The 19,098-nt window shown below is 44.6% G+C and overlaps 1 protein-coding gene across 1 annotated transcript in view; it reads right to left on the minus strand.

The window, feature by feature from the left end:
- The window catches only part of KANSL1 (KAT8 regulatory NSL complex subunit 1), an 85,172-nt gene extending 74,079 nt beyond the window's left edge, over positions 1 to 11,093 (minus strand). The window contains exon 1 of the mRNA XM_010008136.1: positions 9,734 to 11,093. Within this exon, the coding sequence (XP_010006438.1) occupies positions 9,734 to 11,037 (1,304 nt within the window). The 5' untranslated portion in view covers positions 11,038 to 11,093. The remainder of the gene's footprint in view (positions 1 to 9,733) is intronic.
- Positions 11,094 to 19,098: the final 8,005 nt, after the last annotated feature.

Raw genomic sequence — 19,098 nt, forward strand, 5'->3', positions numbered from 1 at the left:
GCACCAAAGCACTTTTGAAGCTGCCTGTCTGGCTCAGCCCCTTCCCCAGTCCCATGTGCTGGTTATTCCTTGGTGCTGACACCCACAGCAGGACACTCCTGAAGGAATGGTGACAGAGACACTGCAGGTGAACAGCAAACATTCTGCCCCAGGTGCAGAGCTCTTCTCGTGCCAGACTTTCTTGAAGAGGGTGCATGAAAGGGACACCCAGGCCACTAGTGGCTGCTGCACCCACCTCTGAACTCATTAACCCCCTTTCCATGCATTTTTAGGGCTAGTCACTGTGGGTGACAGCAGCACATGGTGCTTCTGCCACCTAAAACACAGAAGCAAGTTTAAAAACAACAAATAAAAGGCCAGGATGCAAGGCACCGAGGTTTTTTACGATTTGATATCTCTATCTGCAATGCAATGTACCTTTATGTGGCAGAACACAGTGAGAACTGAAGTCCACAGGCACACACAGTCCCACCAGTGAACACCAGCCTCAGTGCCTGTGAGCTCACAGAGAAGGAACAACAAGGTTTGCAACATTCAGATGCCCAGGAACCAGCCAGGTCCACAAACTGCTGCACTGAGACATGTCCTCTCCAAAGGGCAGAAGAAACACCTTAACTACTACTCAATTTCTGATGCAGACATCAGTCAAAGGCAGGGCAGAACCAGCTGTCACCATGCCCAAGCTTTGCAATTACAACTGAGAAAAATCAGGAACAACCCTTGCTAACCTCCAGCCAGCACTTGGCTGCATCCAGGGAGCACTGATCATGGTGGAGACCAGCTCATGGCAGCTCCTTGGCCACAAGCTATTGGGGTAGGGCCAGAACTTAAAAGACTTAATACCTAACTTAATAATAAAAAGATTCAATATCTAACTGGATAAAAGAAAACCAAAGAAATGAGACATTCACACACTGATGTTTAAGCTAATCTGGAAAGTGGGGATTTCTTGCTTGGGTCCTACAAGTGATTTAATTGCAAAGACACCTGAACCATATGCCTTTTGCTGCCCTTCACTGTCTCTGTTCACCAAACTGGGCAGAAATATGAGGCTGCTGACCCACAACTCTAATTTATAAATAACACAAACATCCCTCTCTAAACCGTTTTTCTCCATTAAACAGGGTTTTGTTCTGATTTATGCCTATTGCATCTACATAAAACCTCTTTGCTTCTTACTCCAGAATGGATTGGATTTGATAATGCAATGCAATGTCACCAGCCCCACAACACCAAAAGCTCAATATTGGTCATTAAGCAGGAGCCATCAGGGAATTCACTAAATGCAGATTGCATGTAAAGCTCTATGAGCTACTCTGCTACAAAGGCTTCTAAATGCAGACATCCAGTTTTTAACCCAACTAAGCTTACAGAGACTCCCAGGAATACAGACAGGGCAATGGCTCCAAACATATCACCAACACCATAAAAGAAGGAAACAGGATCAAGCTGCACATGGACTGGGACAAAAGTTCTTCTCAGATCAAGTATTTTTTTACCAAGACTTGGAGAACAAGTGACACAGAACATGTCCAAAGCCTTACCTGTAGTATCAGAGGAAAGACTTTGTGGCAAACATTCCCAAGATGACTGAAGTCCTCTCATTTTTGCTGGCCAAGAGTTCAATGTACAGATGGCTGTTCACTCCAGACAATACATTAAACCACTTCCTTCTACCTTGCATCATTTTTTTTTTTAGACTTCCCTCCGATTCACACTGCCTGACATTAATATTTTAAGCTCCTCCTTTATACAAATAAAATCCCTGCAACATTTTTTACAACATCGTTATGTGTTACTATGGAAACTGCTAAAATGTCACAGATACAAGAGCCTAAAGCTCTGCTGTATAAGGAGCATCCCAATCCTCCTTATTTCCCTCTTTTGGTGATTTGATGACCAGGTGTTTTGAGTCTAAAAGAAAAAAGGTCACCATGATAGGGGTGTGTGTGTTTTTTTTTCTTTGCATTGTTTTAAATTACTGACTATTTTATTAGGCAAGCCACCAAATGAAGCCACATTTCACAAACCCACCCTGTTGGGAGGCAGTTTTTAAGAAGTGAAACAACTATCTGGCAAACTCAGTGCTCTCAAGTGCTGCAAAGGAGATGCCTGAAACTGCAGTGACTTGTGTGTCCAAAACCACCCCTTTTCTCCCACTTCCCAACAGCTCATAAGCAAGAGACAAATGACGTATTTTACACAGTAAGGATGCATGTATTTAAGAGATAAAGGGAGCTGTAACTCTTTAAAATGGGCTAAACATCTGAAAATTAAGCACTTCTGGAAAGAGCATGCTCATGTTCATTCATAAGACAGGACAAATTAATCTGCTTCAGAAGTGTCACAAGCTGTGCCAGCCCAGCACTGCCATCACTATCGCAGGGAACATCTCGTTTTGCCATTAAGGCATCATGGTTGTACATGAGCACCAGGGAGAAAACAGCCATCTGCCAAGGTGTTCACTGACCTGACAGCTTACAACTAACAGAAGAGCTTTAAATACATCCCCGTGATGACCTCCTTGCTTGGGCACAACAACCAGCCACAGACAGCTGCTGCAACAACAAAGCTGGAGGCTGCTGTTTGGGAGGCAACCTTCAACTTGACCCATTTGTAGGAAAATGTTTTGAGACACCCCGTCTTGGAAAAAAAAAGTGAATTTAAACTCTCAAAAACAAACACAAGTCTTCTTCTAAATACTCTTTCACTAAAGTATCACACCCTCCTCACTGCTGATGTGGTGCAATTTAATGCACGTTCCACACACAAATCCCAGGCATCATTAACAAATCCCTAACTCGGCGCACCCGTGCCAGGTACCCTTCCCATAAATAGCTTGCTCAGTGCTGAGGTCAAAGCTGGAGCAGGCATTCCAGAAAGTAACCTTATCACAGGGAAGGTCGGGTAGGGGGTGGAAGAAAAGAACTGGATGTTAGGTTAAGCAAACCATTTCATTCCACCAAAGCACATCAGCAAACCTTTCAAAGGCAGAGAGCCACAACCAGAGGGTGTTGGAGACAACTCCAGTGCAGTGGAGAACTGAACCATTCCCAGTTCCCATTTGGATCCAAACACAAAGACAACTGCTGCAGACTCAACTGTAATTCAAGTTGCTCTTTCCACTTCCCAGCTGAATTACTAGTAAACACACAGGCCCTAGTTTCATTTTTAAGTCCTTCCTTTCATTCACAAATCCCACAAGTAAAACCTAAGTAAATTTTTAAAGTTCTCTTCCACCTAAAGCATTTTAGCCAAGAATGGCTCAGAGAAGCCCTTTGCTTCTCCAAAGCCTTTGAAACAAGACACTTGCAAAATGCACCATATCCAGGGTGTGCCCAAAACACACTCCGTGGAAAAATCTGCTGGGGTAGTGCCAGTTTAGCAAGGAAAACATTTTCCCCCAGCTGGAAAAGCAGCGCAGCACTGCTGCCGGGCTAGAGAACAAAGGAGGGGGGGGAAGCCCATGTTACAGCATCATGAAAACCAAAATCTCTCAGGAAGAAAAAACACATCTGTAAAGCACACCTTTAGAATCTCTAAGTTAGTGTTTGCCATTGCTTCAGTTATAATCTTACCTATATTTTAATATTTGGTCTTGTGTCAGTATGAACAATAAAAACACAGCTCCACACTGTAGCTGCTTACAGATGCACAGAAGTCTTTTCTCTATCCCCCACGCTGGTAGATACTTCAATATTACAGACCAACGCCAAACAGATCCACTTCCCCTTGCTCAAATACTAACTTCAGTTTCACATGAGATTGTAGGAAAGCAGACGAGTTGCCACACTCGGTTTTTAACACCAGTTCACACTCACAAACTTCACAAACATTTTTTTCTGCTGCTTCAGATGCTGTGACAGGCTTTTTCCAACGAAAAAAACAGTAAATATTTATGTAACTCTATCCAAAGTTTCACCCACAAGTCCTAAATATCTTAACTAGAGTCTGTTCTTACTCTCTGCCCTGCTGGGTAAGGGTAGCAGAGACCAAGTGTGGTTTATTGGTAGTGCCAGACACCAAATAATTTCCAGACCCGTTTCACACCCCAGCCCAGCCCCACAACCCAAGAAACAGGCAGAGGAGATCTGACTCCAAAAAGAACAACCCAAAACCCTGCAAGAGCATTAAAGGCATCTGTGAGAAAGATGTCAAAAGATGCTCAAAGATGTTCTGTTTGCATTCAACACCCCCCACACCAAGTTCAAACACTTTCCTGCACCACAGCACCTGACTCCAACATTACCCTTCACTCACAGACCCAACTCCAGGTGCCGGTTCCCTTCTGCTCCCTCTGAAACAACTGTCACTCCAGCCCAGAAGGATAAATTTAACCCAACACATCAAACTCCCTCTAGGATGAAAGCCAAAAGCACTGCATCAACTTTACTGCATCAGCCTAACTGAGTCCTGTGGATAGCAACACACACCAAAACCACCTAACCCCCCTTCCAGACACCACTGAGGTCTGCATGAGGATTAAGGCTGGAATCAAAGTCAGAAACACCCTACTAGACACCCACTGCATCAATAAAAGGTGTACTCAGGCTAACATTTCTTGGAGAAATAACTGACTCGTTTTTCTTCAGATCTTTCTCAAGCAGTGTTCTCATTTGCCCTCTTTTCTAAAAAGCAAAAGGGACTTGCAGAGTGTCCTACTTCCTCTGGATACCTGATTAAGCATTTTTGAACAATGAACTGCTCTCTGCTATTCTGCTTTCAAATGCAAAGCAAGAGCATGTTCAGGATTTGCTCTCTTTCCCAAATGAAGGATGCTTGAGGGACATTGCTCTTGACCAGCACAATGCTGCTGAGCAATTCAGGTACAACATATGCAAGTTTTCATAAATAGCTGAGAAACAGAAAGTTAAGTACTGTGTGTCAGCACCTGCACATACAGCTAGAAGTCAAGAACAAGAACACCACCACAAAAAGCCAAGCAGGTAACTGAAAAAGTCAGGAAGAGAGAAGACAGACTTAGGAATGCTCTGCATAAATCAAGAGTTAGTGAAATTTGTTTGTGATCACTTGGAAAAGCTTCCTTAGTCCCCACAGTGTGGGATTTGCCACCTGAATTACAGCTCCATGAAATCACAGACTTGAGAAATGCAATTTAATAGCCCTTGAGATATAAGCTTCCAAATCATGCTCTCTCTTGAAAAATATAATGAAGAGAAGAAAATCTGGAGCCTTCTCTTCTCCAGGCTCAACATCCCAACTCTCCCAGTCTGTCTCCAGAGCTGCTCCAGCCCTCCCATCATCTCCATGGCCTCCCCTGAACACTCTTCAGGAGCTCCATATCTCTCCTGTGCTCCAGAGCTCAACACAGTGTTCCAGGTGCTCACCAGAGCAAAGTGAAAGGGCAGAATCACCTCCCTGGCCATGCTGCAATGACCCCTCAAAACAACCACTGGTGCAAGTGCCACACTCATCCCACTCCACCACAGGGCTTCAAAATTAGCACCACCAAAAGCACATATTAGTGAGAAACCTTTACTACTACCCCAAGTCCAGCAGTTCTGAAATCTAAGCAGTACAGTGTGACACACTCCAGGGAAGAGTCAACACATGGGCACCAGGGCTGTGAAATGATTCACTCCAACACCAAAGTGCAGAGGTGTTCAGATTTCCCACCAGTAAATGGGGATAATTAAAGTGTGCTCAGGCATCATGGCCATGGGCATCATACCAACCACAACTGAACAACTGCAGGTATTGTCTGAGCCTTGTAAAATGTGCTGTGAGAAGTTAGTCACTAGGAACTTCACTTGACTCCCAGCAGCTTGGATGTAACTGCCACCGAAACAGTGACTTTCCAGATAAGAAACCTGAGCTAAAAGATAAGTTCCAATTAAATATTTGTTTTCACTACCTTCTCACCATTTTTTCCATGATACACAGACTGCAGCTAGGGATTGCAGACACTAAATCACACACCACTCACCAGCTAATGACTATGTTCTGCTCAACACAACTAACTAATCAAGACGAAAACTGACAAATTCTGATGAAACTAGTCTGCAGAGAAACACAAGACAACCAAAGGAACCAACCAGCTTGAAAAAACCTGCTACTACAGAGATGCATGAGTATTTCCTACTTTTATGTATTAGTACAGGGCCACAGAAACACCAGAACTTGGATTGTTGGCCACATCAGCCAGAGTCCACCAGCAGCCTTCCAGCACTCGGAGGAATTCTTACACCCTGCTCCAAAGCACCTTTCCAAACAGCAGCTCCTGATCCTACCACGCTGACAACAGCATGTGGGGCCTTTCACAGCAGCACAGGTTTCACAGAGGCAGACAGCTGCTGCCTACAGTCACACCCAGCCAAAGAAATTCAGTCCAATTCTGTACCAGGGAGGCTCTAACCTGCCTTCACTACCACCAAGCAGAGGCAAAACTTGGCATCTCCTAACTTTGCCACTGCACACCCTGAAGCCACAGGCAAGAGGCTGTTAGCTGTGCAGAGCTGTGTGTTGTTCATGTGAGAGCAAACTGGATGCAACGTAATGCTCCTTGGTTCACACAAAGCTAAAAATGCAGCATGAACCAACCCTGTCTGCACCAGTGGCCTTTCCCCATCAGCTGCATGAGAACCAGAGGCCTTGTTAAACCAAGCCCATGGCTGGCAGGGCTTCCCAACAAAGGTGTAACAAGTACCTCCCTGCTTTGTTTATGCATGACATGGTGGCCTGGTTATGCACCTGAATGACAGCACCTTCCTGGGCTCCAAGTGCTTCAAAAGCAACTAAGAAGTTCCAGCAGATCCCAAATGCTACTGGAAAGATGCAATTCCTTCAGGAGCTGCTGCTCTACAACCAAGATCAGGTGGGCAGAACAGTACAAATGCTTCAAAGTCTGTCCTTGACCAGATACTGATTCTGGAATGCCACCATGCCAGAAAAACTCAAAGGTCAGCTCTTATCTAAGCATGATGTAAACAAGTCTTTGTTTCTTTTGCATGCTTCTACTTGAACCCCAGAGGCAGTCAGTGACATGGCCACCTACAGCAAGCAAGCTAAAGATACACCATTTGTAGCACAACTCTCGCTGAAGATCTAGAAGCAAGCAAGCAGCTTCTTGAGGGAAGGTAGAGGCAATACCAAGCCAAGACATGCTGACTGAAGGATGAGACAGAAGTTTTACACTCATGAAGATATTCCATCTCGCTATCAAAATTAAAATAATCAAGGCAAAAGTCTTCCCTCTAGTAAGTCAAGTCAGCAAGCTGCAAAATCCAGCCATACTTGTGCAACCCTGCAAAAAGCCTTTGCAGCTCTGTGCTCACAGGGAACGTAAAACAATGGTTCTGTACAATACACTGGCCCAAGGCAGCTTCCCAGTGGAAAAGTCAGCTCTTCCCCTTCCTGCTTCTCAGCACTGCTCTGAAAAGAATGATATTTAGAAGTAGTCAGATGGTTGAATTCAGGAGTTTTACTAACGAGCACAAATGTGCATTCAGCCTCAACTCCAGTAATGCCAGAGCTTGGGAGACCCAATGTCAAAGCACTCATGCCAACAGGACAGTCAATGCTGGGAAGACTAATTACTAAATACCCACAGGCATCAACTTGAAACAAGGTTTGGTGAGCCTGGCCTAGATGCCAGTGTGCATACACACCAGCTTCTGAACTTACTGGCAACAGAAGGATCATTCTTTTTATTAGCTTCAAAATCTTGGGCTTTTTAGGAGTACTCAGGAGGCTGGGGAATGTAAAGGCATGACTAACACACGGGGCAGAAAAGTCAGCAAAGAATTTCACGCATCATGTCTCTGAATACCTCACTTCCCTTTGGGATTAAGATGAGTGGCAAAGACATTTCACTTTACCAGACAACACATGAATCTATGAAACTCATCTATGAAACCCACAGTATGGGAAATTTAGTATTACTCTGGACAGAATTTTAATCAAATGTCTCCTCTAATAAACATAAGAATACTTAAAAATGCAGTTTTACCACTAATCCCAACAGTAAAGTTTGCAGACATTATAGAACAGGGATAAAGTTATTAAACTCTCTAACAGCACAAGAACCCCTTTATGTCCAGCCAGCAGGAAGCACATACTCATCTGGTATTGCAAAATGTAGCCGGTAAGGTGGCCATTGGCTTTCTTGGGAAGTCCCCATGACAGAGTGACAGAGTCCTTGTCAAAGTTCAAGATCCTTAGAAAACGTGGTTGTTCAGGGACTGGAAGATACAGGGATCAGCTTTCAGAGAAGATTGAATAGGTCTGTCTCTGCCTCTACACATACTTGTTAAACGAGGCTAGAGTTTAGCTCAATACCTACAGGCCCCCCTTAACAGTGAGGGGATTTAGCAATACTGGAGATTTTACAATCACTTTAAATAAGGAAATTGATTTTCCTTGTTACACAGACAATTTCTAGCTATGTTCCTCCATCCCATATTCAGCTTCTAGCTCTGCACTGGGAGAAAGCCAAACTCGTGCCACGTTGAAGACTTCACAGACAGAAATCCCTCCCATGCTAACATCCTAAAACATGATGTGACATTTAGATGGAATTTAATATTCAAGAGCTGCAACATCTGTTCATCAGCACTCATCCATCTGACTGTGGTTTTGGAGGGTGCTGAAGTTACAAACACTGTTCACATCCACCTACCCAGTTCAGTAGGATTTGTAACACGCAGTACTTGACCAGCCAGTAACATGACTTTAGACTCCAGGCAACAAAACCCAGTTATTTCTCCACAGAGACCTGAGCAAATCCCAAAAGTATATGGAAAAGTTCTGGTGACTATTTCCAGGCTTGATGGGAAAGCTGTCCACATTCTAAACAGGACCCCTGCGACTGCTGCAGGGAGCTTTTTGTCGACTGCACTTCCCAGCCTGAGGTTTAAGCTCAATAGGTCCATCAGGGTGGAAGAGATCATCTACTGATGCAAGCAAGATTTTACACAGACCAGACACAGAATATGTGGACTAAAAAAGATTTGTGCAAAATACAGGGAAAGACCTTGGGCTTAGAAGAAAAATTTCCCTTCTTCCTTGACCTGTCTCAAGACCTTTTGCCTTGATAAGGATCCTCCTCCTCCACACACAAACTGACACCTAATACTTCTGCAAACAGCATCCAGTTACCAACACCACGAGGCTTTTGTCGTCATTAAACACGACCCACAGGCAAGAAGAAAATTCCCAACGATCATTTCCCACACTAAAAAAGAGAACACACACTTCGAAATCCACTGGCACTTGGACTAAATCCTTTCAGAGGCTTTTTTCCAGACAGATAGTTTGACCAAATAATAAAAACTCCCAAGTATGCTGTCAGCTATGAAGATTCAGACTGGCCTTACTTCACATTAACTGGTCTACTATGAGGATTCTCACTGTAAAAAGACAAACGGGTCATTTTAGGGGACAGGTCCAACACTTTATGGAGAGAATATATAGTATTTTGAGTTTTTATCTGCAGCATGTTTGCACCATTCCAGCCAGCACTACCAGGACCTGCTGCTCCACAAGAACATCAACAACCACCGTATGCATGAAGAATTTTATCATTAATGTTGCATGTGCTGCCTGAACTAGGAAGTGTGCTGCAAATCACACCACACTAGTTTTAACAATCACTTCTTTGATCTAAGCCCATCAAAAGAGAAAAGCCTTCCTCCAAAATCCAGATTTTTCCATCTGCCACCTTTCATCTCGCTCTCCCCCCACCAGAGGTAAGCAAAGCACGTCTGCTACTTACAGTGGTACGTGGGGCTGTTCTGGGTCTGCTTTGGTCAGTTCTTCTTCTTCAACATCAGACTCTCCTCCCGAGCTGCTGTCGGTGACATCCGAGTCAAAGGCTTGTTCACTGGATCTCAAGTTGGCCATACCACTGGCTGTGAACCTCTCCAGTTCTTCTGATATTGAATCACTCTTCAAGAAGTTGCTCAGGCCTTCTGCAGTAACTGTCTCGCTTGCAGCTTTCCTCAAAGCTGCTTCTGCTTTCCTGGTCAACATCAGCTGGCTTCGATGCCTCAGGGGGTCCAGACTTGGAAGCTTGCTCAGAGTTTTCTCCAAGAAGCCACCCAACTGCTGCTGGATGTGTCTCTCCACCTGCTTTGCCTGCACCACCTGCAAGCGTTTCTGCAGCCTGCGGGCTCGGCTCTCGATGTCCGCCTGCCGCCGCAGCAACGCCCGCGTCCTCATCTCCGAGTCCAGAGCACTGTGGTGGCCAGCCAACAGAGAAGGCTTCTGCTCCTCCAACCTACTGCTCCCAAAGTCAGAGCGACTAGCAACACCGGGCAACCTAGTCTCTCCACTGCCACCCTCGAGCACCCGCTGTTGCTCCGTGGAATTAAGGGAAGATTTGTTTGCAGTGCTATTATTGCTAAAGGGAGTCGTGTGCTCTGCATCAAGGCTTCTGTGTGGAAGAGTGCAATTGGTCAACCCGGTCTTCAAGTCCCCCAGTTCAGAACCTCCTGCGTTATAGTCAACAGCCTGGAGGGCTGCAGAAGGAGGAGCACACTTCCCACCATTGAGAGAACTAGAGTTTTCATGGTCTTGACTGGTACTTTTGGCCAATTTCTTGGCCAAGCCATTGACAGGCGCTTGCGGGAGAGGTGGCTGGCTATTGGTACTCATGGTTTTTAGGTTCTCCAAAGTGAATTCCAACACTGGTTGCCTCCCCAACAGATCACTTGTTTTCAAGAAGGACTGAGATAAGAGAGTGTGAGATTTAAGGACTGTCTGCTTGTTGAAGACTCCTTGCAGCTTCAGAGGCTCTTTTGAAGGAACAGATGTTACATCCGAGCAGAGATAAGAGGCCACCAGCGGCTGCAGCTTGCCCAGCTCTTCCTTCGTGGGGTTGTTTCGGAAATCTAAACTGGGATCCTCTGGAGCAATGGCTTTCCTTTTGGTGCCGTTGGCAGCCAGGAGGATGTTGTTGGCGTTGCCGTTGCTCTCGGCACTGCCAGGTGACAAGGTGGAGGACGGGGGAGCCAGCTTGAATCGGATGTGGTGAGCTTCAGCTGCTGCGTCAGTGAGAGCGGGCGCCATCGCAGCCATTCAGCACAGAGAGACGGGAAGTCCAGCCTCTCCCGGTGCCGAGGCCAGCTCCACTGCCTCCCACTGCCTCTCCCGAGGGCAGCCTATGGAGAGGAAAAAGAGAAAGTCAGACATTGCACTTCGAGAAAATAAACCAAGACAAAAGCAGCGACTTAGCGACGCGACGCCTTGTAAAGCCGCGCAAGCGCCACGTTCAGCACGGTGTCCTCCCTCTGCGACCACCAGCAGAGCCAGCTGGGCACCAAGAAGGTAAAAATCAAAGTACCAACATGCAAGCAGGTCCCTCAGAATCTCCAAGAGCTACTGCCAGTATGGAACTACCATCCTCATCCTTCAGTCCATCCACCAGCACACCAGCATCCACCTAGGCCTTTATGAAAGGTCTGTGTCCCCCCCATTCCTCAATGCCACCAGCTCACCAACTTCAAGTCACTCAGCTATGTCTATAAAACAGCTTTCACTGCTTCTGCTGCCAAGTCGGGTGCATCAGAAACGACAAGTTAGAGCTGGAACACGTACTAGAGGCAGGACTCAAGGGGAACAAATCTCCATATGCTTCAATTCCCTGTGTCAAAGAAACCCCACCACCCCACACCCACATTGGCAACCCCCCAACTTCCTCGAGAGCCCTGGAGTTGAAGTAGTTTCCCTGGTGCATATGAAACCTGTTTTCCCAGAAGTCCATTTCCAAATAAGCCAGGTGCTTTCCGGCGTTAGCAGTTCCCATTTCAAGAACGTGGATAAGGATTAACCCCCCCACACACACACCATGACGGAGCAGTTCCGTGCTCTAGCACAGCAAGCTGTGGCTTAACTCAACTAGGTCAAACAAGTTAAGAGAAATAACCAAAGACCTTTCATTCATATAATCACCTTCAAGTTTCTGGTCATTGATCTACTTTCTTTACCACTCAAAGTGTCAGTGCTTTTTAATGTTTTTGGTGGTGGTTGTTTTTAAACAGCACTGGCATAACCCACAGCACAGGCTGTGCTACCATTGCAACAGTTACTTTATTCCCCTTCTGCTGCAAAATTCATCCAGCACTTTCACAAGCTCTTTCAATGTCAATTTAATAACAAGAAGTTGCCCTGATCTCTTGCCTGATATGTCAATCCTCTAACTTCACATCAATTTGCATAAGCTTGTTGTAGCTGTTCATTAACACACCCCAATGACCAAATTAATATACCACTTTACAGGAAATGTGAGGACTAGCTACAGTTTGAATATGTTGAATGAGCAAAGTTTCACAGCCAGCTTTGTTTCCAGCCTCATTCAGCTGTACCACAGTTGCTCCCCAGTGTCACACCAGGTGCTTCCCGCTAACAAGGGACCACAGGGACACATGAAGGCTGAAAAACACTCAAATCTGAGTTTTTGTAAAAAGTCAGACAAGTTAGAGAGACAAATCTATGGCCCTCATGGAGGGAAGGTTCATAGGACAAGCTCAAAGTTACCTGCTCTGCTTGGTTTCCAATGAGCATGCACATTGGCCAACTGGCAGGTCCTTCACCAGGTCTACCATTGAGACCATCTGCAGTCTTGTTAACTCACTTTCTCTCCAAACCCAGTTAGGTAACACAGAAGAAGAAGACAGAGCAGAAACAATATATTTACAGAGGGACAGATAAAAAAAAACCCTGAAGCTATTTTAACAACAGTACAGAAACACCAGAGGTGGGTTCAGACTTCAGAAGTGTCCTGTTGATAGAATTCAGCATATTTTGTAATCAACTACATCTTTTCCTTACTGAAAAAAAGGATTCTGCATGCCTAAAAATTTACTACACATCAATAAAGGCCTTTAGTCACCATTTGGGTCCACAATAAAGACTTAACATGGTGACTCAAGGAAGAAGAAAAAAAAATTAAGAGAAACTTGCAGGGAACTTTCCACTTGTTGCTGAGACACCCTTGGGAGAGGAGAGAGGAAGACAGTCAGAATAAAGGACTTCCTCCACTCCAACCTCCTACCAAGATCTTTACTAGAGACATGTACACTTGGCTGGGCTGTTCCCAACGGGCACTCTCGGTTCCGCAGAAACACACTGATCTGTCTCCCAAAACAAGGCTCTGGATCCCTACTCCTCACCTCAGTCACCACCACAGCACAGAGCAGCTTAGGAAATACTGAATAACCTGCACTTGGTGCTGAATGCCATGATTCTTGAGAAACACATGCAGCCATGTAGGAGTTTGCCCAGGCTGAAGGGTATTTAGAGTGTATTTGTACATTACCAACTGCAGTTAAATTAACAGTAGAAAACGGAAGTAAAACTTTCATACTGTTTTTTCCTCAGGTTAGCAAACTCACTTTAAATAGAAAACCCTCCTTGGCTTCACTTTTAGTTGGGTGGACAGCATTTAAAAGCCTGGAATGTCTCCCTTAAGAATAAGGCTGTGTTCTAGTAGCTTAAAGGTGACCTTCAACACTGCATGTATGATTTTATTTAGGTCCTTATAAACTCCCTGTATGCTAGACAGCACTGGTTTGTCTAACACTGGATTAGGTCTCTGCTCTCATGAGCAACCTGTGGAAAAATCATTAAGCAACATTTGTAAGCATGTTCCCCCCGTTTCTAAGTTTTGGCTGTTATTAATACCACATTACACTTGGCAGTAACATCTTCCTAACAAGGAACTGGGATGGGAAAGGGTGGAAAGGCATCTCTGAGGTGACCAAAGGAGGAATAAAGACAAGAAAAGGTCACTCACATGAACACAGTCTGAGGAACGTTCAGAGAATTCTGAGAATCCTGAATTCAAATCATTCCAAGAATTATCCTGAATCTTTTGTCTGCCACAGGGACTCAAACCACACTGGCAAGTTCTACCCAACCTGCTACTACCCACCAGGATTAGTAGATAGATGTAAGCACCCACAGGTCCCTTTTTTCAGCATTTCTCCACCAAGAGCCTATGACTCCCAGAACTTGGGCCAACACGTGTGTGACCAAGAGGCTTCTCCAGCAGAAGTCCTGCTGGCAGACAACCATCAGGATAACTGGATTATCACTCCAGTTCCACCACTGCAGCACAATCTCCAGCCTGGCCTTCAACAGCCACAGCCAACCCCTCCTGGATCTTCCCAAGTGAAGTTCAGCACAAGGAGCTTCTTCCAGAAGGCCAACAAGGTATTTACATGTCTTAAGCTAATACTCAAAATCATTAAGTACATCCTTGATTTTCACCTTAAAACTAGAGCACTGCCAGAGCAGTTAGCATTAATTAACAGAGGAAAGATGAAAGGCTCTAGTAAGCAGGTAAAAACAGGGTAATGGTAACTCACCCACCTTCCCTCCCTTCCCAAGGAGGGCACGCAAGGCCAGTGAGCAAAGTCAGTCACCAGGCCTACTCAGATGGCTTCACCCAAAACTCCCCGTCAACTACACCAGTGTTCAAACTCTCATCACTTTTAAAAAAAGCATAGAGCAGTGGGAAGAGTAGGAATAAGGTCAAGGCAACAAAGGCACATTAGAAGAGGCATGAGGAATACATCCAGGCACATCATGCCCTGCAGCAGATATTGGGTCACAGTAGCCCTGAAAATAACCCTCCAATGTGCTGACTGACTCAGATCATCTGCTTTTAAACCCCCACTTTACAACCAGACCTTGGAGGCAGAACTAAGTTTCTAAGCACATGATTTTGTGCAATACCTCAGAAAATAAGCCCAAAAATTAACAAGGGGAGTTTTTGCTCTCTGAAATCTTTGTGACAAGTTATTCAGGGGAAGAAACCAGGCACCTGTGCTCTCAGTGAAGTTCATGAGAAGATATGGGGAGCTCCAAGTCTTGAACATGGGAAGTACCAACAGCCTCTCCTTTGCCCACCCATCTAAATTCTTATTCCATTTTCATCTCCAAAAGGGCTTTCCATGCCTTCCCACCCTCCTTGCAGACACAAGTGCACCCATGGTCACCTTCTCAGGTCACTGAGCCCTGCAGGTACCTGGCTACCTCTGCCTCTGAGCTCTCCCAGCACTGCCTAGTGACATACACATCCACCTTGTCTATTTATACTCCCCAAATTAGTTTAAACCCCTGACACTGTATCCAGAATTCCTGCACATGCTGCGCAGCTTCATCAAGTGCCAAACCACACTGAGACTCCTCTTCATAGTCACTGTGAAGCCTCCCCACTTCCCCAGGTCTAGGAAACACTCACCCAAACCCACCTGAGCACCCTTTTCCCTCCAACTTGCACAAGAAATGAAGACACAAGAGGTGATGGGTGGTCATGAAGAGCCTAAAGTTCAACACATGTAAAGGACAAATAATCTCTGCATTAGATGCAAGCCCCCCCCACCCCAACTGACTACAGATCTTCTCTACATCCAAAGCTCTGCCCTGCCAAACTCACAGGTTTTCCAGAGGATTTGTACCCAAAGGTGCTGTTGCAGTAAAGGCAAAGCTACCCTGAAGGAAGTGAATATAACACCAATTCCCACTTCCCCTCTCCTCCCCCACTCTGAACCAAGACTGCAGCCAACTCTTGAATGTGTGGTTACAAATCTTATAGAAAAAAAACAAAACAAAACATGCACAACAAAAAAATAAACCAAACTTGCTAGAATAAAATCCCTCTATTACTTCATTCTGCAACTGAAATGCATCATATGTGCTTCCAACCTCAGCAGTCAGAGCAACTTCAAATGCAGGTGCTCAACACATCAATACCTTAAGCCCTAGAAATATTTCCCGCCTCAGAAATGTACATCTACCAAAAGTTACACCTGTTATGCATAACAGATCCTCTACATGCCTTTTGTTATCACCTTTCAACATTTTATAGTTGCAAGACCAATTTAGAAGGGGATTTGCATGAGAAGTAACTCTCAAAGCTTTAAGGAAACGTGACGGGCAAGTACAGGATGATAAACTTATTGATAAGCCAGCTGTCACGTGTAGTCTGGCAGGCTGTACACTATCTGACCTACATTTGAGAAACAGGCTTTTAAAAATAATATTAATGAAAAAAAGCATAAGAACATCCACAAGAATCACAGATTTTTAAAATACAACTGTTACTACCCTCCACATATATTAACTCTACAGACTCATGCCTAATCTCTCTGGGAAATGTAAGAATTTTAACATCCAGAACATCCCAGGGAATGGTACTCATGCACTGGAACAAATAAAACAAGTATTACTGAGCTCCACTTTTATAGCCGTTGTTTCCAACCAGAAGCCCTCAAGATTCAACTAAAAGCTGCTGTTTCCACTTGCTGGTCTGCACCAGTGGCAGGGTCATCCCTAAACAGCAACGTGAGGCCTCCTTCTTTGGAAGAATTTTCTCATATGCCTGTGAATTCTCATTGGATCTATCAGGCTAGAGAGGTAGAGGAGGTTTTCTCAATAGGATGTCAGAAAGAAAAACAAAAGCCAAAAAGCAGGATGAATTGTCCTCAAAAAGTCTGGAAAGTTGTATAATTATGAGCAAGAATGCCTTCACCTGGAAAAAGAAGTTGCTGGAGATAAAAATACCCATGGCTGTTAAGTCACTCTTCAGAACAAAGTTGCTGTTTACAGTCAGACAAAAAGAAATGTGGTTTAAAACACAATAGTGGGACATTTGGACAGAGCAGCAGTCTGACAAGAGACAAGAAAAAAAAGCTTTAATTGTGAAATCCAGGTCTCCCCCCATCCAGGATCAGTGAGATTTTGTTTTTCTTTCGCATAATCTGGGCAAGTTGCCCAGGAAATATGAAAACCTGAACTCAGGACTCAGGGAGCAAGTTAAACAAAAAAAGAGAATTGCCTTTTGATTTTCAAGACACATTCTCATTCACCAGGTGCTGTCATGCCAACCTTTGCTCAAAAGCACAGGATAGTTACCAGAACTTTTCAAGCCCCCACGCCATTCCACCTTAATACTTAATATTTTAAAAACAGGGCATGGATTGACATTACAAAAAGTCTTTTAGAGTGCTTTGTGTTAACTGGCCAGGTCATCGAGAAGAAATAACAGAATGGAGAGGAGCACAAGGAAGTGTCTCCAATCACTAGATCCCTGCCCAATACAGTAGACTCATCTCCAGCTGAGTTTAAATACTTTCTTTTGAATGGAGTTCATAACACAGTTCTCCAGGACATATATGCTCAGCTAACTGCAGACTCAGCTTTTATTGCTCCTTGGATCTCAGAGGAGAGAGAACAAGCCACAAAGACTGCCATGGCTGCAACTAAAAACAAGATGACATGAACTCCCAAGCAGAGATACTCATTTAATAGGTGGTGATGTTCAATCACACATCACAGGTTCCTTTTTATGGGCCATAATTACAGCCTGAACTCAAGTTTGCTGTTTCTCATTTAATGCAAGGCAACTTCTCAGTAACCTTTCCTACCGTATCCTCTGTTGCTACAGACCTCAACAGGAAGCTATAAAGATTTCAGAGTGGAATCCTAATGCTTGAGAGAGCTGAAAATAAGAAATCTGTAAGGTCCATCTCCTGCTAAGGCCTCTGAGGCCCAAAGCAGCCCCTGATACGGAGGCATATATTTCAATCAAACTTTTTATAAAGTAGCTACTTTTAAAAAGTATTTGTCTTTCCACCAAATCTGCAAAAAGGAAGTTTGCAGCAAGAGATGAAGGAAGAGAGGAGGTTGGGGCCTGCTCAGGGTGACAGCTACTCCCATTTCCTCTCTTCAGAGGCAATTCTGTTACCCTTTTTTTCTCATGTCATTAAATAAACAGCACAGTGTCATCATTAAATTCAGATTTGTGCTGTCAAAACTCTACCCTCCAGAATTAACAGTCTCTGCACCTTAGCATATCCCATTTCTCTGTCTCATTTTCTAAACCAAGTGATACTTGGGCAGCCATCAAACAGCACAGTGTCATCATTAAATTCAGATTTGTGCTGTCAAAACTCTACCCTCCAGAATTAACTCTTGGTGACCATTAGCATATCCCATTTCTCTGTCTCATTTTCTAAACCAAGTGATACTTGGGCAGCCATCTGCTAACAGCGATTCGTGGCAGGGGGAGACACAGGTTTATCTTCCAGCTTTCCCTGAAACCTGCAGACCTCCAAACCATCCTCTTCCAAAAACACAAGTCTGAACTCAGGACAAAGAGGACATGCAGAGGGTTTAATGGAATTATGTTTACTCAAGTCCCTGCATCACCAGGCCTCTTGCTGATTGGAGCATGACAACTTCTTGCCCAGCTGAGAAAAACCAGAGAGCCTTTATTCCAACTTAAATGATTCGTTACAGAAAACTGCATCCTTGAGGACACAGCTAAGCTGCTATTTACAAGGAAGGATTCTCAAACAAAGCAGCAGTGCTGAAGTCTTTGCTGCGTTTCATTCCAGATAGACATTGTATTCCTGGAAGTTGTGAGCAGGGACATGGTATTTATAAAATGCAGGAACGGAAACGGTGCTTCTCAGATCACCTGCCATTCTGACTGCTTAGAGGCTCTTTGTGATGAAATTATAAACACTTTGAAGAGAGGTATGCGTGCAAAACTCACTGATTAGACCAAATAATAAGTATGTGATCTACCTCGGATGCTTCCCCCAAATTAAACTCGCATTTAGGCCTGAGTTGACCCACCTGTTTCCCACACAGCCCAGTAACAATCAAAAAACTGCAGAATCAAGTGCTGTTAAATGGGGGTAGGCAGAAATATTGCTGACCTACTCTCAAAAAACAGCTCAACAAAAATATAATTTTCTAGAAAATGAAAATTAATACAGAAGAGGGGGTGGGGAAAAGGCCCACAAATCAAAGTATGTGTTCCTCTCCCTTTCTCCCCCCGCCTCCCTAAGCTTTACCCTCTCCCTGCCTTGGTAAGACCTAAGAAGTCATCAGGCCTTATCTTTACTTCCCTATACATTAAGTCTTATCCTCCCTGGAAAAGTCTTTTGAGGTCCATAAGGACACGCACCACTCGCTGCCTGAGCAGAAAAAGGGTGGAGTGCTGAAACTCCAGAGACAGGCTTTGTTCGGCGTGTTCATTAGATAATGGCAGACGAAAAAAAAACACAGTTATAAACAGGGCAAAAGGAAGTGACTTTGGTCAAAGAACTGCTCAGTTTTCACCCC

The sequence above is a fragment of the Chaetura pelagica genome, unplaced genomic scaffold (assembly GCF_000747805.2).
Source record: "Chaetura pelagica isolate M959 unplaced genomic scaffold, ChaPel_1.0 scaffold520, whole genome shotgun sequence".
Lineage (NCBI taxonomy): Eukaryota > Metazoa > Chordata > Aves > Apodiformes > Apodidae > Chaetura > Chaetura pelagica.